This window comes from Xenopus laevis, chromosome 6S (assembly GCF_017654675.1).
Source record: "Xenopus laevis strain J_2021 chromosome 6S, Xenopus_laevis_v10.1, whole genome shotgun sequence".
Classification (NCBI taxonomy): domain Eukaryota; kingdom Metazoa; phylum Chordata; class Amphibia; order Anura; family Pipidae; genus Xenopus; species Xenopus laevis.
The window spans coordinates 38,690,246-38,713,854 of record NC_054382.1 but is presented as its reverse complement, the minus strand read 5'-3'; the positions used below and the strand labels follow the sequence as shown (position 1 = coordinate 38,713,854).

The 23,609-nt window shown below is 34.6% G+C and overlaps 1 protein-coding gene across 1 annotated transcript in view; it reads left to right on the top strand.

The window, feature by feature from the left end:
- znf385d.S (zinc finger protein 385D S homeolog) overlaps positions 1-23,609 on the top strand; it is a 195,819-nt gene that overhangs the window by 24,588 nt on the left and 147,622 nt on the right. The window contains exon 2 of the mRNA XM_041567528.1: positions 9,981-10,123. Coding sequence (XP_041423462.1) covers positions 9,981-10,123 — 143 coding nt within the window. The remainder of the gene's footprint in view (positions 1-9,980; positions 10,124-23,609) is intronic.

The window sequence follows — 23,609 nt, the reverse complement described above, 5'->3', positions numbered from 1 at the left end:
ATGTAGCTGTGGACCGTATCCTGATGCATGATAAACTTCTACACAACTCTTCAGACTACTTTTAGGCTCGAACTACACGGTGTGCGTCCTTCCGATCAGACGCGATTGGATGTGCCAAATCTAATGTAAGTAATACGAAAGTTGCATCTACAAACTGATTGCATACGACTGTCGGATGCGAACGCTGCATGTTGCGTCTTCATCTGACAGTTGTGTCGTGTCGGATGCAGTCAGTTTGTAGATGCAACATTTGTATTACTTACATTAGATTCAGCTGACATGACGCCTGCGCTTCCTCATCTCGTCGGATCGTAAGGACAGGCACCATGTAGTTCCAGCCTTATACCTTTTATACCTTCAACTGCACATGTGCTTCGGTTTGATCAATAATTTATGCATGTTTTAGAGCGATGAGTGGTTCTGCAGGGAGGCCTAAAATGTGTGTGTGTGTGTGCAGGGGTGCTGGGGTGGTGATATAAGTTGGTTTTTAGTTTCACCGTATATACCCAAGTATAAGCCGAGTTTTTCAGCATCCAAAATCTGCTGAAAAAGTCTACCTCGGTTTATACTCGGGTCAGCGGTACCCGACGGGGTAGCTGAGATTTCAGTCACTTTTAATCATTCCTATACCAACAGTACACTTGGGGAGAGACTGCAATATCCCACAATGCCCTCTGTTGGTTATATGAAAGAATAACAGTGCGCCCTCTGTTGGTTATATGAAAGAATAACAGTGACTGCAATATCACACAGCGCCATCTGTTGGTTATATGAAAGAATAACAGTGACTGCAATATCACACAGCGCCATCTGTTGGTTGTATGAAAGAATAACAGTGCGCCCTCTGTTGGTTATATGAAAGATTAACAGTGACTGCAATATCACACAGAGCCATCTGTTGGTTGTATGAAAGAATAACAGTGCGCCCTCTGTTGGTTATATTAAAGAATAACAGTGACTGCAATATCACACAGCACCCTCTGTTGGTTATATGAAAGAATAACAGTGCGCCCTCTGTTGGTTATATGAAAGAATAACAGTTACTGCAATATCACACAGCGCCCTCTGTTGGTTATACGAAAGATTAACAGTGATGGCAATATCAAACAGCACCCTCTGCACATGGTAGTGGGACAGTGGGACAATGCACACAGTAATCCGTTTGGCAATTCTCTGTCACCATCAACTTTGCAAAGAAGTTCGGTTGATCGCTGGGGGGGTCGCTTTGGCAGAATGTGCGCTGCTGGGAGACAGGGCTGTAGTTGTGTCTAGGCTTATACTAGAGTCAATAAGTTTTCCCAGTTTTCGTAGGTAAAATTAGGTACCTCGGCTTATACTCGGGTCGGCTTATACTCGAGTATATACGGTAGTTCTTCTTTAAAGATATTAGTGAATGCAATTGCAACTGAAATGATCCTTTTCTTTGCTCATGGGTACTGACACCAATGCACTGGAAAACAGATCTTTGTCAGCTGGCTGATTTAAATCTTTTAAATTTGTTTAAAATTACAATTTCATAAAGCAAAACATTTTTTTGGGTGGAGATACATTTCCAAAGAATTGGTTCATTTTATAAAAGTGGAAATGGCATTACTCCATTATAAATTCAATACAGATATAGGTTTTTGTTATGAGGAATACTGTATGTAGGACCTTTTCATAATATGAAATAAATACCCTAGAATCAGCATGGCTTTATGAGGCTTAGTTGATGTCAAGTACAAAGTGTTAGCTTATAACAGGGAAAAAGAAAATGCATAAAAATGGAAGAATTGTTTAAATAACACATTATATAATAACATTGCCAGTTGAGCAGTTTCTGGTTAATAGATTCCTCACATGTAAGCCATACCATTCCAAGCATTTTATCACTATGGAAACTTTCTCTCATACTTATGGAACAATCACTTTACATCACATTTTGTAGACATTTATGTGTTTAGCATTCAGAAGCTTTTATACATTTTTAACCCTTAAGGTGCAAAGTTCACCCAGCTGCAGTAACCTATAACAACCAATAAAGTGTTTGCTTTTAAACAGAATTTTGAATATAGGAATTAAGGGGGTTGTTCACCGTTAAATTAGCGTTTAATATAATGTAGAGAGGGATATTCTGAGACAATTTGCTAGCGGGCCTTGATTTTTTATTATTTGTTGTTTTTGAGTTATTTAACTTTTTGTTCAACAGTTCTCAAGTTTGGAATTTCAGCCACTATCTGGTTGCAAGGGTACAAATTGGTTTGAATGAGAAACTGGAAGATAAATAGAAAGATAAGTAATATAAAATAACAATAGCAATAAAACTGCAGTTGACCCCATTTCAAGGCTAAAAAGAGTCAAAATAAGAACTCAGATAATTGAAAAACGACCATTTGAAATGTTGCTGAGAATGGGCATTCCATAATATACTAAGGACTTTATCAAAATTTCGGATTTGTGTAATTTTAGAGGTGTTTTTCAATTTAAACAACACTGACAATTGTTTTTAAGTATTTTTATAAGTATTTTAAAGTTTTTTTTAAATCTAAAATATAGAAAACTCAAATTAATAAAAAAGTTGAAAAACAGCATAAAAAAATTTGAATACCTCGAAAAAATCGAGTTTACAAGCTGAAAAACTTGAAAAAAACCCCCACTAATAGTGATAATTTTGCTTAGGACAACTCCTATTGACTTCAACATGATCTTGCAATTTTAAGATTCCAAATTTTACATTTGAGTCTTTTTTTAGCTTAATAAAAACTTACTTTGAAGTTTTAATTCAAATTTGTGACTTTAAAAATAAATTCAAATGTTGATCGATAAGACCCCATAAGTTATCTGAAAGGTGGAGAACAAGAAAAGTTACAAACACTGGGGTTTTAATTGAATAGACAACACAGCAAAAACACAGTCCTCTTTACTGGTGCACCACTTCTGCTTTCAGGTGTTCCTTGTGCGGATTTGGGCCGGGTGCATTTGTAGTGAAATCAATTTTGGAAATTGTAGTGCAAAAACACTTGCGGGCAGAAGGAAAATGGCAAAGCACCCTGGTCCAGACTAGTTCAGAACACGATTCTGCTCATTGTTTACTCCCTGTCTTTGTAACTGTTCTAATTCTTTAATAAGAGCTGAAAGGAAATATGCATATTGCAATTCTTCCCCAACAATGATGCTTAGCAATAGTAAGCTGCTAAAATAAAATCTATACAAATATAAAAAATAAAATAGCGCTGCCTTCTACCATTATATGACCGGTACCCTAAGCATTGTTTAAGGTTGTCTATTTTGCTAAGCCATATTAAAACCAGTAGGTTTCATTTCACATATGGGGGGAGGGAGGGAGGGAGAGAGAGAGAGAGATAGGGAGAGAGAGAGACAGAGAGAGACAGAGACAGAGAGAGAGAGAGAGAGAGAGAGACTTGGAGAAAACCGGCACTCACGAAAGAGTAGTCGCAATCGCCTGGGTGCAGTCCTTCACGAAAGTGATGTATAAGAACTGTAATGAATGCACTCTCAGGTCTTAGATAAATATGAAAACTTTTTATTAGTGGACAATCACTGACGTTTCGGCTGATACAACAGCCTTTCTCAAAGTGAAAAGGGGGTCAAACAAACAGATTAAATACATGGTGTGGCGGGAAGAAAACCGCCGATAGACAGGGGAAGTGACGTGATTGTGACATCATACATGGATTAGATTACTGAGTGAAAGTGAAAAAAAGGAAAATAATATATAGATAGATAGATAGATACTTGCAGTCAGTTACAATATATGTAATTTAGAATGAGACATTATAGGCACTATCTATGATTTGTTATCCATGTATATTGTTAGCCATCAGTTAAAGTCATTTCTCCTGGACCTGATTCCCACACTTTATAAAATTCGCTTCATGAGTGAGTTTAAAGTACAGCACTGTACAAATAAGTAGCATTATATAAAAAAATATACATACAAAAGAGAACTACAATATTTAACATCTTTTTATTCAGGGGATAGGGTTTTTGGGAAATCTGGACAGGACATTGAAATTAATGAAATCAGCCAATAGCTGATATCATCACTCCCAGTCACCAAAAAGTGGAAGTGATAACGTGGGAGTCCCATATTGCCCATATTTGTTCTTTGAGCTTCAGGGGAGTTGTCTACAGCTGTTGAAAAATATTAGAGTCAGTCTGTTCGATATCGCTATTAGACCGTTGCTTTATCCCAATCATCTTGGTGTGACTGGGAATGGCAGTTTTCAAGTGGGCTAGTGCTCTAGGAAATGGGACAGGGAGTCCCACCATTAAGCTTATATATCCTGGATACCAGTTTTGCACAGTTCCCTGCAGAAAAGTATATAAAAAAATTAAATGTATTTATAAATATTTTTAACAATCCAATATTTATAATAAGCAAGATAGAAACGCGTGGCATATATGAAAATATCTCAACAATGGGAACTTTTGTGTTTGCATCGATATCTACATATGTATGACCTATTATCTAAGTCTTACCTAATGTCACCTAAATAGCTTGAGACACCTTGAGATGACCAATCTATAATTGCTTTTTTGTGCATAAGCAGGGGAGATTTGAGCTGCCCCATGCCTATAGCTGTAGTCAAGGCACGCTAAGAGATGGTCATCTCAAAATTTAGGTCCTAATAGTTCCCAGAGGGGCGTTTCTAAGGCCCTCTTGAGATTCTACGGAAAAGTGCTTGCAAACCTGTGTTGGGATTGTATCGGTCTGGATGGTGCCACCTGTGGAGGTTATACATTTACAAGGTAATACAGATGAAAGTTAGATCAAGCAAGCTCTCCGTTTTACTTTCAGTATTCATTATGGGCATTATGGGCATTATGTTTTTTTTGTCGTTGTTTGTTTTAAGATTTTGAGTATTTTGAAATATTGTCAAGTGTTATGTGAGTGAAAAAGAAATTGGGCAGATACATCATCTTGATTAAATTTACTCTGCTGGGCCTATGTGTATATATTTACCCTAGATATTTATATTGGTTCCATTTTATAACACTATTGTTATGCACATTTTTACTACAAAAAAGAAATGGTATTTTAACGAAATAGTACTTTGTTTACCTACCCAGATTCTTACAGTTGTCATAGTGATATTTTAAATGGATTCTGTTGTAGAAAAACATGTTTTTTTTTTTCAAAATGCATCAGTTAATAGAGCTGCTCCACCAAAATTCTGCATTGAAATTAAATTTTTAAAAGACCAATCAGATTTTTTAATACTTAATTTTGAAATTCAGCATGGTGCTAGGCTAGACATGATGTCCAGTTCCCAGGTGCCCCAAACCATGTGACTTGTGCTCAGATAAACTTCAGTCACTCTTTACTGCTACACTGCAAGTTGGAGTGATATCACACCCTGCCTTCCAACTCATCAGTAGAACAATGGGAAGGTAACCAAAAGCAACCACCTGACACCTCTGCTGAATGATTCAACTCATAGTGGGTGAACAGGCAAAACTGCCTATGCTGCCTCCTAATAATTTAGGGTGGCTTCGGGCATTTTTCTGCTAGCTAAAATACACTATGGAAAAACTGTCCCTTGTACCACTAGCCTCAATTAGCTTGTACAGTAAAAGAGATATAGATATATACATACATACAGTATGCACTGGCTTCTATGAACTATAACTCCAGATCATAAATAAAGTATACAGTGTGGGGGGGGGGGTAGTGACACATACATTAAATGCAATGAGAAGTAGTGGAAACTATAGCCCCCACTGAGAGGCATTGGGAACTTCAGGCCCAAATACATTAAAAACAATGAGAGGCAATGAGATGACACCCAGACCCCTTTACTCTTCCAGAAAGCAGATTTTGTGAAGGCTGCAGAAGATTTGAGCATTGTAGAGATGAAAAATCAGAAGTCAGAAATAGTTTGCATTACTAAAAGCCCCACCTAATGGTTGACATGATAATAGGACCCAAGTAGGATAAAACCAGCTATTGCACGACTTGGGTCGTATTGAAGTACAATACCACACAACAGTTCCATCCTGAAGTGCTGGCTACTTCTCAAGGCTCAGACTACAAAAAATACATTTGTTGGTTCAAGAATAACATTTTAAATGGTATTTTGCAATGTAAACAGTGCAATTTAGAAATAAAAAGTAGTGATGGGCGAATTTGCGGCGTTTCGCCTGAAAATTTGAGAATTGTGCGCGAAATTTGCAAACGGCGCCCGTTTTATGACGCTGTCGAAAAAATGTTTTGACGCCGGCGAATTTTTCGGACGAATTTTCGCGGGCGTTTCGCAAATTTATTCGCTGGTGGCAAATCGCGCAAATCGCCGCGAATTTGCACCTGGCGAATAAATTCACCCATCACTAATAAAAAGTAAAAACCATAACATCATGACATAATCCCTTTAAGAATCATAAACTGTGTTGTTTTTGCCAGAAGCATTTCTCAAAACAAAAGGTCTTTAGCTGACTTGCGAGACAGTTCTTCATGGTTGCAGAGACTATAAAAGTACAGCCGGAGCATAATCATTTCATGCTAGCAAACTTTTGATGCACTTAAAAAGAGGCCTGGAATTTCACACTGGATATTTAAAATTTGTTGAGACATAAAATAAAAAAACTTCTTTTAAAGTGTCTTGTAAAACATAGATTCAAATGGTAAAGAGGAACGCTTAACTAAGGGCATACAATTTAGTATCATTTTCCTTTCTCATATCTCAATAACTGTGCTGATTAATAATGCTTCAATGAACTCCTAGCATAGTGATGCTTTTTATAGTTATGTAAGTATTGCTATTTATGAAGAAGGTCTGCATTCTGCAGGGAAAGTGTTTTGCTAAAACCTTTGGAAAATGACATTGCTACACAGATTCTAGACATTAATGAATCTAACCTTTTTTTAGCCTTCTTTTTTAGATGAACTGTAGTATTGTGGTACAGATTTCCTTCATGGGGTTCTTAAGGTCACAGAGTGAGAACATAGATAAGAGAGTTAACAGTTATGTTTGCTGGCTTTCAAACATAACTTTGCTGATGTCCATCACAAATAAGAAAACCACAGCTTTTTAATCATAAAAAAACTTTTTAAAAATGTTTTACTGTTTTAAATCTTTACTTTTTATATTTTATACATGTAAAATTAAGGGAAACAATTTAAACGCCATTTTCAGATGCTAATACAAATTTGATGTGTGGTTAATAGGAAAAATAATGTAGAAAAATGATTTGGAACAATTCTAGAAAATCCAGCTAGAAGGACTTAATGGACTCCATTCAGTGTACAGCCCAGCAATTTACATTAATTAGAAGTGTCCCTGATTTTTCACCTAACCTTAAGCTAGTCACATGTTGAGAGGAAATGTATACATTAAAAGATCTATAAAAATGTTAGAGAGAATTTCCTTAAAAAAGACAATGTTGTCTTGTCTGTAATAAGTACAGCTTTTAAAAAAACAGTATTTTTAAGTTATTGTATCAGCTTCATTAAAGGAAAACTATATACCCAAACAATATAGGGCTTTATAAAAATATATTTCATAAAACAGCTCATATGTAAAACCCTGCTGTTGCTCAAGTATTCTTTTACGGGGTATAGTTTTACTTTAAGGGAATCCTCATGCTTTGCAAAAAGTTACTAAACTATGCCCTCTCCTTTGAATAAAACAGGGAATGTTTATCAAAATATATGACAAACAATCCCTGTTCTCAGCTACAGTGTAGGAGAGCATTATATAGTGAATAAAGTACCCCCTCTTGTAAAATATAAGGATATTATAAGTTACCGAGGAGTTTCATGACCATATAAAAACACGAGGCCGAAGGCCGAGTGTTTCTATACAGGTCATGGAACTCCGAGGTAACTTCTAATATCCTCATATTTTACAACTGGGGGTACTTTATTTATTATAATACACAAATTTCAGTGAGCCATGTGACAGAAATGACATCAGAACTCACCGTTTATAAGGATATAATTTACAATATATTCATGGCTTTTGTGTATTATAAGAGTTTATTGAATCACAACCAAAATGGTTTTGTGTTTTCTATTAGATCTACTGATTGAGGTCAAATCTACTGAATCTAGGTCAAAATGTGCACCTACTATTAAAAAAAAATAAAATGAAAACATTTTAGTAAATACTGTGGAAAACAAATTTTGTAAAAATTATATGTGGGAATATACTTCAAACTAGCCCCCTCCCATTTTATTTAAATATGAGCAGGTAATAAATCCTGACATTTACTTAATATGCTTGTAAGTGTTATGTTGTTTGCACAGAGTCACTATAGGAATGAATTAGATTCTCTATTTATACACATAATGCATGAAATATTTTGAAGGGTATCATGGTGCTTTGTTTCGCTGTTTCTGTGAAGTGTCTCAACACAGATTATGCCATTGTCTTTGTAGGAAGAATAGAGATACAGCTGTGAGGATTCAGAAAGTCAACTTTCTTTTGTGCTGCACAAACTCAAAACACATTTTCTTGTTGAGCCAATGAAACAAACTTAATATTGTAACTAAATAATAAAATTATGCATGCTTTTGTGGCACAAATTCTGTTTCATTTCCTAGAAGAGTGGTAAAATTAGCAGGTGCAGTTTGTGATTGCCAAAATCAGATTAAATACAGATACTCTTGAGAGATGACTGATAGGGTTCCTTCCCACAGAAACATTCTCTTTTGTCAGAAAACACAAAAAAACTGGCATATTAAATGGCTGGATTTTGTTATATCCTATTTTTTCATTTTTTTTATATTTGACACTGCAAACAGGGAGGCTGATCTCTAGCCTATGCAAAACAGCTCTGTGGAATGTCAAAACACTAAAGAGAGACTATTGGGGAAATTTAAATGTACTCATAAAAGGAAATATGGAAAGTATTGGATCTATTATCCGGAAACCTGTTATCCAGACAGTTTTGATTTACGGGAAGGCCATCTTCCATAGACTCCATTTAAATCAAATTATTAAAATGTGAATTGCCTTTTTTTAAAATAATAAAACAGTACCTTGTACTTGACCCAACTAGGATATAATTAACCTTTATCATTCTGGATGACAGGCTCCACACCTGATTAAATGTTATGGCACCCACAAGTGATTGTATTGACTTACCTGAATCCCCTGGGCCAGTGCTCCTATCAGCCAGCAGAAAACTGCACTGGCCAGGGTTATACCAGTGAGCACCACAAGCGATATATATATATCAATTGGCTGTATGTGCAGTTCTTAATACACTTGTTTTTTAAGAAATCCTGGAGTTGCTGGTCTTCATTGATATATATGAACTTTTTTGCCGTGCACCCGGGTAGGAAAACTGAAGAAGAGTGCTGCCCAGACCAAAAAAATAAAAAATAAAAAATATATATATATATATATATATATATATATATATATATATATATATATATATATATATATATATATATATATATATATATATATATATATATAGAAATGAAAAGAGAAATGAACTGCACTAACATTAATAATCTAAATCCCTCATTAGACCTAACTCTTACATCAGTCATGAATTTACGGCTAATTTCTATAATGAGATTGTGGAAACACAGTTTTCATTCTCCCTGCTGAGATGCGTAGATATTTCATGAGGTTTTCTGATTTTATGCAGCTTTGTAACAAATATTTTGTCGTCTAGCAAGTCAGTTTGCAGAATGCAATGAACTATGTCATAATTGAAATCTTATTTTAATGCAAAAATGGAATACAACCACAACGCTCAGAAAATGTCATACATCATGTAAATGAAGAACAATTCACCATAGTCTTCCTTAAAGAAAGCCCAAGTCATTGCAGGCGGAATATTTAGCTTCTGTCTATAAGCTTCCTGCTGTAAATTATGATGGTATTAATATACACCTCGGCATTCCATGACTATATTTAAATGATGCAAGTCAAATTTATTTGTGCCATTTATAACGATTTTACAGGCTAATCATGATTTTGTATAATAAACATTCATAATTCCTCTCTCCCTGTTTATAGGAGGTACATGCCATAGTCCTGCACTCTCAGCACTGGTCCGCCCCCCACTACCAGCATTACAGACACCGCTGGATATTAAGCAGTTTCTTCCATTTACTTTGGATGGGGGTGCAGCAGTAAATCTTTTACCAAACTTCACAGCAGTAAGTAACTTCAATTTTAACCTTAACTAATTTATAATTGCCAAAAAATCTTTGTTGTGTGCATCATTTTTGAATTAAGCTTCTAACACATTTTTTTATGCATTGTCCATTTTCATTGTTTTATGGGATCCTTATGTGATTACACTTCTGTTTTATTATCCTTAATTGTAAATAATATACCCTTACCCAAATGTATAACTGTGTGTAAAAAGACAACTTTTTGTTATTCTGGAAAGTGGCAAAACCCTATCAAAAGAGGACAGGTTCGGTGGAAAATGAAAACACAGACATAATGTGATGGATGGATGAATGTATTGATTTTTTTACTTGCAATGTTTTCGATTGTGCCTGATATTGTGCCTGTCCAATAAAACACAAGGAAAGCGGGCTTTGGAGTTAAAGAACCCATGTTGAGTAAGGGATCTGTTTATGCATACTGTCACTGTGGCTTTTAAATATTTTTTTTTAACATAAATAAATAATTAGGGTTTACCAATATTTATATTTGAATTGGTTGCAAAATATATTTTTTGCCAACAGTTGTATGAGTGATTGTAAAAAACAAGACAAAGCATATGTAGAACAGGTATGGGAACTACACAGATATCCAGAAAACTTTAAATTACAGGAAGGTCTTCTGCCATAGAGTGCATTTTAAACAAAATCCTTTCCTCTTTTCTATAACAATAAAACAGTACCTTGTACTTGATTGTAACTTAGTTTTGCCACCAATCCATTATAGTAGCAAAACAGTCTTATTTGCATTATTTCATCTTTAAATGCTTTGTTGCTGACTTAAGGCACAGCGTTTCAAATCATAAACAAAACCCATGAATTAGGAAATATATCATGATTTTCCTCTCCTTGAATATTGGTATAAATATGCATTAAGCATGTATCATTTTATATTATAGCACTCTTGGTAAATGTGTAGACGTGGTTATATGTACCATTTGTGGACCTTGAGTTCCATGACGTAGCATACTTTCTTTTCTTCCACTAGATGGGGCATCATACTGTAGTACCTGCAATGTGAATGCTTTTTAATACAAAAATTAAGAGGATATATAGCTTTATAACTACAGATGCAGCCACTTTGGTTTGTCTGTTTGACACAGAATAACTAAACACAGATATCCCATTTATCTCATTTAACACAGAAAACTGTGTCACAACATCCCATCTAATTAAAGCATTCACCATTGTGAACAATGGTGCTTTGGTATGCTAATGAAAAGGTTAAATGCATTAAATGAGTTAAGATAACTTTAGATAACACAGTTTCTTCAATTAACTCTGAGTCATGACGCATTTAACTCACAAATCCAAGTGGCTTCATCTGTATCACTTGACACAGGGAAGCACATTTATTAAAGGTCGAATTTCGATTCATGTGAGTTTTTTTAAACTCTATTAAATTAGAATATACTCGAAATTCTACTGGGGTGTTATTAAAAAAAAAAATCTAATATCTCAAACTCGGACGAATTTCACGACTGAAAAACTCGAAAAAAAATTTGAAAATTTGAATTTTAACCCTTAATAAATCTGCCCCTAAATTAAAAATAGCGATGCAATGAATAGAAGATTTTTAAGTGAATACTAAATTGTCAACAAATAAAACATTTTTTGTAATACCAAATTGACCAACTCTTCACCATTTTCATATATGAGTTGTTTATTTTGCCTGTTTTTACCATCTATACCCCTGGCTTTCTACCCCCTAGCAAATAAGAGAGCTACAATGATAAGAATGTTCTTCAGCCATCTTATTGGCCAGGAAGTTTACTGGTAGGGGAAAGAAAATATAGCAGGGGCAAAGACTTTTGAAATATAGAAAAAGCTGAAAACAGGGTTATATTGCAAACTTCCATATTTTAACGTGGGTTACATTTATTTGCCATTTTGCAAATTTATGTTCCCCATGTTAAAATTTTATAACTTTGCATGAACCTTGCATGAACTTTGGAATTTGTTGCTTTTAGAATGAAAAATACTCGAATTTAAATCTATACTGTACATTCCCTTAGTTTTTGTAGCATTAGCAATGTGCAAATTACTGTTGTAGTTAGGCACAAGTAAGCAAACTCTTACAAATGTTATTGCTAAAGAATTCCTAATCCAGGTTTAGCATGGGACAAATTGTGTAGCTGTTAAAATAATAGAGAGAATAATAGAAGAGAGTCTTTATATTGATTAGTGTAATTGTTTGAATTGATGATTTGATGAAGTTATTTATTGGGACATTTGTGTCAGTTACTGGTTACTGTGGACCAAAATCTTTGAAAAAACATGTGTTTTCACATGTATGTATGTAAGAGATTTGAGAAAATTTATAGTTAAATAGGGGGGAAAGTCTGTGTGGATTTTGTCGGAGTGGTTTTCATAAAATAGTGACAACATTTCAGATTTAGTATTAGTGTTTTCTTGGTTTTTACACTTAAAGGAGAAGGAAAAGTTTGGTGCACTTGGGGGTGCTTGTGGCACCCCCAAGTGATTGTGGACGGCTCCGGGGCTCACTGGATTAACCCCGGGCCAGTGCAGTTTTCTACTGATAGGAGCACCAGCCCGGGGTTTCAGGTAAGTCAATACAATCACTTGGGGGTGCCTAACATTTGGCACCCCCAAGTGCACCAATCCTTTCCTTTAATAAATTATGAACTTTTTGTGGTTTAGACTATTTAAAATGAACCACAATTTTTTGTGTTGAAAAATACGATTCATGAAATTGTAAAAAATATGGTTAATAAATCAGCCCCTCAATGTTTCTTTAAAATAATGGGTTTTTAATGCTTTCATACCCACCATATGAATATGTTTTGTCTAGTAATCCCATTAAACCAAAAACATAGGATATATCCAGCTGCAAGCAATACCTGCTGGAGGTGTAAAAAAGAGGTGGGAACACTATTGCGTATATTCTGGAGCTGCCCTGACCTCTTGAGCTTTGGCCGATTATCAAACATGCTTGTTCCCAGATCCTAGGTAGAGATATACCAGTCTCCCCGGCACGCACGTTGCTTTTTTGGGACGAGGAAACCAAGGAAGGGGTCCCGAACTTCACTTTAGAAAGGCATTTACTTAATGCGGCTAAAATTCTTATCCCTAAGCTGTGGAAATCTTCCAATCCTCCGATTCTTAAGAATTGGATAGATAAAGTTAATGAGATCGCTAAGTTTGAGGAACTATCCACAGTCTCAAGCAATCAATACTCCAAGTTTAGGGACACCTGGCTCCGTTGGTTCCTGTATAAACAGTTAACATGCCCGTAATACGCTTATTTACACCCCGAAGTAATCAAATACATCTGTAGAAGATCTCCATCCTAGGCTAGGCATCCTTAGTTCCTTTCCATATGACACGAATTTCCACCCTTACGCCTTACATTTAGATTAGCTGTGCCTATACTGATCGTTAATTGAACGTATTTACTGTGAATTTTCATGCTGATATTGGTGGTTTAAGACTAATACAATGCAATGATGGTATGTACTACTTTCCACTATTCCCGCCCCATCCACCCTTTTTTTCTTCTGTACTCCTGGATTTACTTTACAAAATTAATAAAAATATTTTACAAATAAAATAAATAAACCAGGGTGTTTTGTTCTGAAATTAATCATTGAATCTGTAGTTGTCAAAAAAAGAATGTACAAATAGAGGTGAGTTTATTAACTTTTAGAAACATCAAGTGCTGTTAGGTGACAGTTCTGTTCTGTTATGCATTTTAAACTGTCTGTTATGATTCTCTACCCAGTTAACTGTTTAGTTCACAAAGGTGCACTGCCATCAGCCATTTCTTCACAATGCCATTGAAAGTGAAGTATCATAGGGAAAAGTAAAGAGGATTCAAACACGGTGGTGCAATAAATCAGCAAATAAAAAACAGATAGTATCTAAAATAGCAATTGAACATGACGATGTGCCTAACTGCCCAATATTTATAGTTGTACTCCTTATGGTTCTTAATGTTAACAGTATGATTTACAATGATCAAGTCCCAGTGGTAGTGATTCCAATAAAATGTGTGTCCAGCGCTCAAGCAGAAAAAAATTAATGAGTATAGTTAGAAATTATTAGAACATTGTTAGGTTATATTTCACCCATGGGAAGCATCCCTTAGGAAGTTTCTGCTTCCACTCATAATTTCAACAATACTTTTACATATGCTTGTAGAAGAAAATTAAATATATCCAGCATATATATCCAGCACGAGTGTCCATTGGATGATAGAGTTCTACTCAATTTCCCAACCCTATGAAACATATATTTCTTTACGTAGAAATAATGTGCAAGTCCTAAGGCACATGTTATTTATACACATTATAAGAAATAAAAGACTTAAATAATGTATTTATTAATATGCTATTATTTGTATAGCAAATTGTGACTTTTTTAACTGCGTTTCAGAAGGGCAGAATTATGAATGATAAGAAACTGAAAAGACTGGTAAACTGAAAGAGTTTACAGTGTATACCAGTATATCAACAGTGTCTTCAACTATATTGCTACATAGCAAAATTTTTTCTTTGCTATTAACACGAACCGGGGCAGTTTCATTAATGTTGTGTTTTTTTTAATGATTCTAAAACAGAATCACAGCAAAATGTAAATCAGAAGAATGTGTGAATGTACTCATCAATATAAACTTTATAAACTCAAATCATCTTGATTTATTAAAGAGAAAAAACAAAACTTGCATGAAGAAAACTAAGTTTCTGTAAAAGTCAATAATCTCAAGCAATGTTATTTTATTTATTTTTCTAGAGTTTATTAAAATATTTGAGATTTTAAGCCTTTTTGAAAGTAAATGGACTTGGAAATGAAAGTTGCATTTTGTGGCTATCCTTATAAAAAGTTCTATACTTATTATGTGGCTAACCTTAACAAAACTGTAAATCAGATCTGTTGCAGTTATTGGATCAAATATCTGTAATCCTTGGGACCTGGGTTTTTTGGAGGTTCTTTCTGTATTTTGGAGCTACATAATTTAACAGTACTAAAAACACGAAAGCATTAAGAAAAATTTTTCCCCTGAAAAGTATTATAAATACAGAGAACACTAATGAGTACAAAAATAAGAATTGTTTTTTTAAATAGGACACTGAGAAAGTCCCTACCATATTTCAGAGCTTGACTAAAACAAGAAGAAATAAGCCTCTTCCTTTCCAAACAAATGGCTGTAATCCAGGCCACAATTGGGACAACTGAAACAATGGGTAAACTGAGGTATTGTCGGTGGAACATGCTTTACTCGATTCAAAATGAATGCCTACTCTTATTGGCATCTGTTCAAACTCCCTGCACCACCCCTCAGCAGTTCATAATTAAGCCTTGTCCTGCCTTGTCATCCACCTCCTTATGCAGTAATTTGCTACATAGGACTAGTCTTTTTGGGTGGCTTGTTTTTTGATAATTTATAAAAGATATGAATATATATTATTGGATATAAATATCAGATATAATTATAGACAAAAAAGTGCAATTTAAATTAGAAACACATTTTTGTACATATAAAGCTACAACTGATTTACATTTTGTTTTCTTCTTCAAATGTTTTTATTGAGTTTTGCAATAAACGCAGAACTTTTTAACAAATATCATACAGCAGTTAAGAGAGCGAAAACATTAGCTGACGGTAATAATTAAATTTTTTTACTTTTTAAAAAAAGACTTTTACTGCTCCAGAGTAAAATGTGTTTTGTTGCTTAGGAAAATACAGTTTTGCAAATTATATGGTTTCATGACCAAATTTTATTTTGTTTACCAAAAATTAATATATTAATACAAATTAAATGTAAAATAATTTGACATAATTTATTACACAAAATCTGATGTACTGTATGATTTGCTTTTGGGCTGTAGAACATATTTTATAACAGAAGTTTTTTTATTATTTGGCTAGTCTTTTAATATATTTTTAATTTTCAGGGACTAATGCAGTAAACAGTTTTTGTCAATTTTTCTGGCTTTACAGGGATAACTAATACTTTTTGTGTGGGCATTTTTGTAATATTTCTCTTAAAAAATCCTCTTCATGGGAGGTATTGTTTTAAAATGTGCTTTGTTAAGCATTGATAATGTGAACAAAACAATATATATATATATATATATATATATTTGTGTCATTTTGCATTGATAATTCATATCATATCATATTTGTTTTATTGTTGACAAACTTGGCAAAACAAGTGCAAAATCCACTCCATTTTTTTTTACAGTACCTCCCAGCTCAGCCCCCAGTCCTGGTTTCTTACTGAAATGCCCCAAGTCTCTCTTTAGTCTTCTGCACAGACACCAGAAAAATATAAAAAGTTTCTGAAATTTAATTTAAATAAGAGGCTTTTCACAGAGAGCCCAGAACACTAAACACCTTCTCTTGTATTTGTAATATTGTTATATAAGAAAATATACAATTGTAACTATTTACAACAAGCAGGTCTCTTGGGAAACTGACTCACCATTAAAGGGCAATTTCAGAAAAATTTCAGAAAAACTGTTATAACACATAAAACATTGCACTAAAATTCCCAGACTTTCATAACCTGCCAAATTTTGTAAAATGGACATGGTAATTAGGGGAGGTGGCTAAAAAGTGGGCATGGTCAATAATTGGCACAAGTTTTTGTCCCTCTTTCTGTTTTTTTAAATGAAAGGTATGCAGTGCATATACTGTATTGTCCTTCTGTCTAAAATATTTTTTTAAATGCCACTTTTTGTGTTACTGGTTCATTAAATCAAGCTCTTTTGGGCAGTTTATGTATACATTTATTTGTATATATACATAAGAATGAAAGCAGTAACTGCAAATAAAGGTTTTTTCTTGTAAGATTTATTGTTTTGTTCACATTATCAATGCTTAACAAAGCACATTTTAAAACAATACCTCCCATGAAGAGGATTATATATATTATATATATACAGATGCAGCCACTTTGGTTTGTCTGTTTGACACAGAATAACTAAACACAGATATCCCATTTATCTCATTTAACACAGAAAACTGTGTCACAACAACCCATCTAATTAAAGCATTCACCATTGTGAACAATGGAGCTTTGGTATGCTAATGAAAAGGTTAAATGCATTAAATGAGTTAAGATGACTTAAGATAACACAGTTTCTTCAATTACCCCTGAGTCATGACGCATTTAACTCACAAATCCAAGTGGCTTCATCTGTATATATAATGCACAAAGATGCCGGCACTCTCGACAACAGCGTTTAATGTGCCTGGGTGCAGAGCCAGAGAATCCACAGATAATATACATAGTAAACAGTTACCGTAATGTGATTTATGTTAATGATAGTCACTGCATTAAGGGTGTTGCTGTCTTTTCCCGCCATTACATGTATTTAAAGCACGTATTTTACCATTTTCTGTACCTTGAGAAAGGCCTTGGAGGAGGCCGAAACGTTGGCCATAAACTTTAAATAAATCAATATTTTTTACTTTTTAAGTCCTGAGAGTGCGGCTCATCTTCTGTTTTATTTATAAATATAAGAAATGTGCTTCATTTGTGTTTGTCTTGACCCATTACTTTTTGAAGATTTAAATTAATTGTAGAATTGTAGATTAGTACAGAGGTAAGTTATTCCCCTGCTTTAAACAATACTGTAGATATTAAATTAACCTATGGTGTATTATATATATACAGTATATATATATATATATACATATAGATATACTGTATATATATATAATACACCATAGGTTAATTTAATATCTACAGTATTATGTTAAACAGGGGAATAACTTACTTCTGTACTAATCTACAATTCTACAATTAATTTAAACATTTATTTCCTAGTAATTAATTTGCTATTTCCTAAGTAATTAATTAAAAACTTTTATTTCCTAGTAAACTTCATTGTTTTGCAGAAAAAAATATATATGTGTAGAAACAAATAAATATTTGTAAAGTATAGATAAATTTGTCTACAAATTTATAATTCAGATGTAAGAACAAATCACTTCAATTCAACTTCTGATATGTTAGCTGCAGTATATGTGGCATTTATATAACAAGGATTTCCAGATTTAAATGCATAAAAATATAATTTATATTGATATTGAAAGTCTATGATTGTGCAAGTTGTCTTTTGCCAATCACAAGAGCGGTAAGATAACATATCATAGCAGTGTTGGTTCAGCGACCATAACTAAAGATCAGATCAGATATTACAGCTTTGTAAAAGGAATACGTCTGCACACGATTTGTTTTTGAGACTATTCACTATGCTAATTTGGGAACATTTTAGCAATACGAATAACTGGCGAATTTACAATGAATTCATTGTATGATTTCCTTAGGGTGTGAATTATTGTTGAAGATCCACTTCAAATGAGCATTATTTTGCTAGCTTGACATTGTCAAATAAATATTCAAGTACAATATACACTTAATTAGCTTGGTAGTATACCCTGGCAGGGCTAACAAAAAGTCACATGTTTTTTATATGAATGTTAAAGAATTTACATATATAAAATCAAGTTAAAAGGATCCTGTCATCGTAAAACATGTTTTTTTCAAAACGCATCAGTTAATAGTGCTACTCCAGCAGAATTCTGCACAGAAATCCATTTCTCAAAAGAGTTAACAGATTTTTTTATATTAAATTTTGAAATCTGACATGGGGCTAGACATTTTGTCAATTTCCCAGCTGCCCCTGGTCATGTGACTTGTGCCTGCACTTAAGGAGAGAAATGCTTTCTGGCAGGCTGCTGTTTTTCCTTCTCAATGTAACTGAATGTGTCTCAGTGGGACATGGGTTTTTACTATTGAGTGCTGTTCTTAGATATACCAGGCAGCTGTTATCTTGTGTTAGGGAGCTGTTATCTGGTTACCTTCCCATTGTTCTTTTGTTTGGCTGGTGGGGGGGGATAGGGAGGGGGTGATATCACTCCAACTTGCAGTACAGCAGTAAAGAGTGATTGAAGTTTATCAGAGCACAAGTCACATGACTTGGGGCAGCTGGGAAATTGACAACATGTCTAGCCCCATGTCAGATTTCAAAATTGAATATAAAAAATCAGTTTGCTCTTTTGAGAAATGGATTCAGTGCAGAATTCTGCTGGAGCAGCACTATTAACTGATGCATTTTGAAAAAAATGTTTTTCCCATGATAGTATCCCTTTAAAGTAAAGTAAAATAAAAATCAAGTTAAAGTTGAAAACCAATTACTTTAACTTTACATTAGTATCAACTAAAGAATCTCTCTAGCACTGCTCCCTTATTCTTATACTATACATGGCTATTTTTATATTTTTAACATGCAGATGTCAGTGTTTACAATGTATTTGAATGCATTAATAATGAATTTACTGTGTGGCATACTTGTTTGGTATAATGTTACCATATAAATATGCGCAGTATAAAAGTGGAGGATGAAAGCACTGGTTCGGTTACTACATTTTTGAGCTGTTTGAAAAAAACATTTGCTTCAATTTTAAAAAAACGTTTTGCTTGTTATATGGCAGTATAATAAAATGGTCAGATCTGCTCCATTCTCACACAAAGCAGCAGTTCAGTAATGCTTTAAGGCTGAGATTCGAGCTATCTTTATAAAATATCTTTCAGACCCATTTGCTAAATATCTCATCAGAATTCTATTATTTACATGACTGCACAATGTTGACCCTTAATATTTTTACATTCACATTCATTATGCCATTGTGACTATTATTTGTTATGTATTCATGTGTTTTTATGTTTAAGGCCAACCAGTATAGTCAGGTTTGAACTTGGGTTCAAGATAAAAAGGTTTCCATCATGATTTCTAGTCCACTGTTTTATCTGGTTGAAGTATTCCGCAACTGTATTGAGTTCAGAATTGTTTATAGTATAATTGCATATTGCTACAGTTTAGTCTTTTTTTTCCCAAAAACCAATAGTTCCATTTTAAAGAAGAAAGAGATTTTTGGAAGCTAGTTTATTGTGGTCCCAATCTTGCTAGGCAAGGGTAAAGGGAACAGGTAGTTCAGAAAAAGAGAACTATGCATGTCAACCAGTGACAATGACTGATATCTAGGGGGCAGCTTTATGGGATGGCCCTTGGGTGCCTGTATTTGCAAAAAACAAAAAAAAGATTCAGCTGCCACCAGATATAGGTTTTTTTTACTATAACATCAAATTTTTAGTGGAAAAAAACTCAAAATCTTTTGGAATTTATTAAGCCTCGAACTTAGACCTGCCAAAGTCATGTAGAAGTCAACGGTAGATGTCCCGTTCATATCCTGATCTGCGGTGGGTTTTGTGCAATAATCTGAAGATTTTGTGGTTTTCGGGCAAAAATCCAAAAAACGCATACAATTCGAATTTTTTCATGATTTTATCGAGTGTTTTCCCACACAGGCAGGACATTTTTGGAAAAATGTATTGATAAATAAGCGAAAAAAATGATCAGAAATTTTCGGATTTTGATAAATAATCCCCCCCATGTGTATCTTGTGTAGTAAATTCATCAAACAACTATATAGGAACTTCTGGATTTTGGTTCCTTATGTCTTTCCTAATGTAATTGAAGGGGCAGATTTATCAAGGGTTGAATTTCGAAGTGGAAAAAACTTCGGAATTCGACCATCGAATTGGATTACTTAGACTTCAAATGTCGAAGTCGAAGTTTTTTTGTATCGAATTTGGCCGTTTTCGGTCGAACGAAAATCGTTCGATCGTACGTTGAAATACTTCGACTCAAACGATTCGAACGATTTCATCGATCGATCGAACGATTTTCCTTCGACTTCTAAAGACTTAGCCAAATGTTGGCTATGGGTTCTGGGAGGTCCCCATAGGCTAACATAGCAATTCGGCAGGTTTAAGATGGCAAAGTGTCGAAGTCAAACTTTTTTAAAGAGACAGTACTTCAATTTTCGAAGTCAAACTTTTTTACTTCGAATCGAAGTCAAATTTCGGCCTATTTGATGGTCGAAGTACCCAAAACATTTTTAAAATTCAAAGTTTATAACTTTGAAAATTCACTTCGACCCTTAGTAAATCTGCCCCGAAATGTACCTGGGATTGGTCTATTTCTATGGTTCTTATTTGTAAGAATAGTGCTGACTGCAAGATGTGGAGCAGAATCATAACCTTATAAGTAGGGTTCTCCTGTCCATTAAATGCAGTATCACATTCAATCCACATCCTTTTTATGAATCTGCCCCATAAAGTAAATATTACATAGATTCAAGATTAGAAAAAGTGGGTGCAGCCACACACAACCAAACAGAACATGTCACTCATAGATTACAATGGGGAAATATAAACTGCTGCCATTTTCACACATTCAATGCAAGGTGCAGTTTGTTACTGGGTATGTAACGATTCAGGCTAGAAAAAGTGGATGGAGCCACCAAAAGCCAATTAGATTTCCCCCATTAAATTGTAGTAGTTGATATTTAAAATGCTGCTATTCTCATAATATTTACACCAAGGTCCCCAAACTTTTCACAGTTGGTCACTGGGGGACTGCAGTTCTAAAATAGAAAAAGTGGGCAGAGCCACCAACCGACAATCAGATGTCACTTAAAGGAAAACTATACCCCCAAAATGAACACTTAAGCAACAGATAGTTCATATCATATTAAGTGGCATATTAAAGAATCTTACCAAACTGGAATATATATTTAAGTAAATATTGCCCCTTTACATCTCTTGCCTTGAGCCACCATTTCGTGATGGTCTGTGTGCTGCCTCAGAGATCACCTGACTAGAAATACTACAACTCTAACTGTAACAGGAAGAAGTGTGGAAGCAAAAGACACAACTCTGTCTGTTAATTGGCTCATGTGACCTAACATGTATGGTTTGTTGGTATGTTTGTGAGTACAGTGAATCCTATGATCCCAGGGGGCGGCCCTTATTTTTTAAAATGGCAATTTTCTATTTATGATTACCCAATGACACATACTACTAGAAAAGTATATTAGTATGAAAATGGTTTATTTACATGAAGCAGGATTTTACATATGAGCTGTTTTATGCAATATCTTTTTATAGAGACCTACATTGTTTGGGGGGTATAGTTTTCCTTTAATGACTTTCAGTGGGGAAATCGAAGTTGCTGTGCTGCCATTCTGTCATTATTAAAACCAGGGTTCCTTAAATATATACAGTGTTTTTTACTATATGACTATGGTCTAAGTTTAGAAAAACTAGATGGAGCCAACAACAACCAATCCGTTTTTATTCAGTGAGTTCATATGTTTTTCAAACAAACATGGTTTGTTTTCAAACTTCCCTTCTAGTTCATACTGTTGGGTGGGTTAGCAGAAAGTGCCCTCCCTATCTGAGCAATTCTTGTTTGTTTCTCTCCTTTTTTGCAACCTCCTTGACTCAGCTATTTTTGCTTGGTAACAGCCAGAGAACTTGATATAGGATAATACTGAATAGGATCAATTTTTATTTTACCTATAGCTTCCTGGCAGTAAGATGTATCTGGATTATTTGACTAGTCTTTTCTCATCTGAAAAGTGAAAAGAACAGTTTAGCATAGTGCCATTTCCCTGTGTAGGATTAATTTCTCTTTATGCCAATCACCTTTCAATTCTTTTGCTGTATTAACTTACACTTATTCAGTGAGATGATTTCAACGCTGCGATTATCCTTACAGTGAAGAAATAATTCTAATCATTTGGGTTTCATTTTGTCCGTCGCTCTCCTGCTTTGCGATGAATTGAACGGCAAATTATGCGTTATCTTCTCTTTATAAACTGGCAGTTATGTTTTCTATATGCCAGCAGCCGCTTCCTGTGTGTCCGTGTTATTACTCCAGTATTTAGCAATTTCCAGTATTTAGCAATTTAGCAATTTCCTGTTGGCCTGCTCTACATCCATATTAATGGAGGTTCAACAATGATTTTTATGCTGTTGTGTTATATTGTAGGGGGAGAAACAGGTAGAAAGTACAGCTATACGGGGGAGGAGAGTAACATTTTGTTCAGGGATAGTAACAATATAGGGATTTTCATTTGAGAACATATAAATATACATATGAAAATATAGCATTTTATATTCTTGAGGATTCTAAGCTTCCCAAAATCTTTAATACTATCTACCTATACCAGTAAAGGAGAACCCTCTGCTTCCAATTTTCGCTCAGTTAATTGATACACAATTAAACATTAGAGGTTAGTGTAGCATATAATACAAGTGAATGTTGCTACTCTTTGGATAAATGTATGGCATTGCAGTAAGATTATTATCTTAGACATAAGATCAGGGCCGGATTTACCCTTCCTGCCCCCCTAGGCCCAGCTACTGTGCCGCCCCCCCCCCATATTTTCTGTGCACGCATGCGCTCAGCAGCTCTTGCCTGAACTTGCTCCCTTCCCAATCCTCTAGACTCTATTTCTAATTACTCTGGCGCCGTGCGTGCCTGTGTGGCGCACAAATGATGTCATGATGAAGCGTGCATGCGCAGTTACATGGTAACGCGGCGACGTCACAGAGCGCAGACCGGAAGAAGTGGAGATCTGCACCGACAC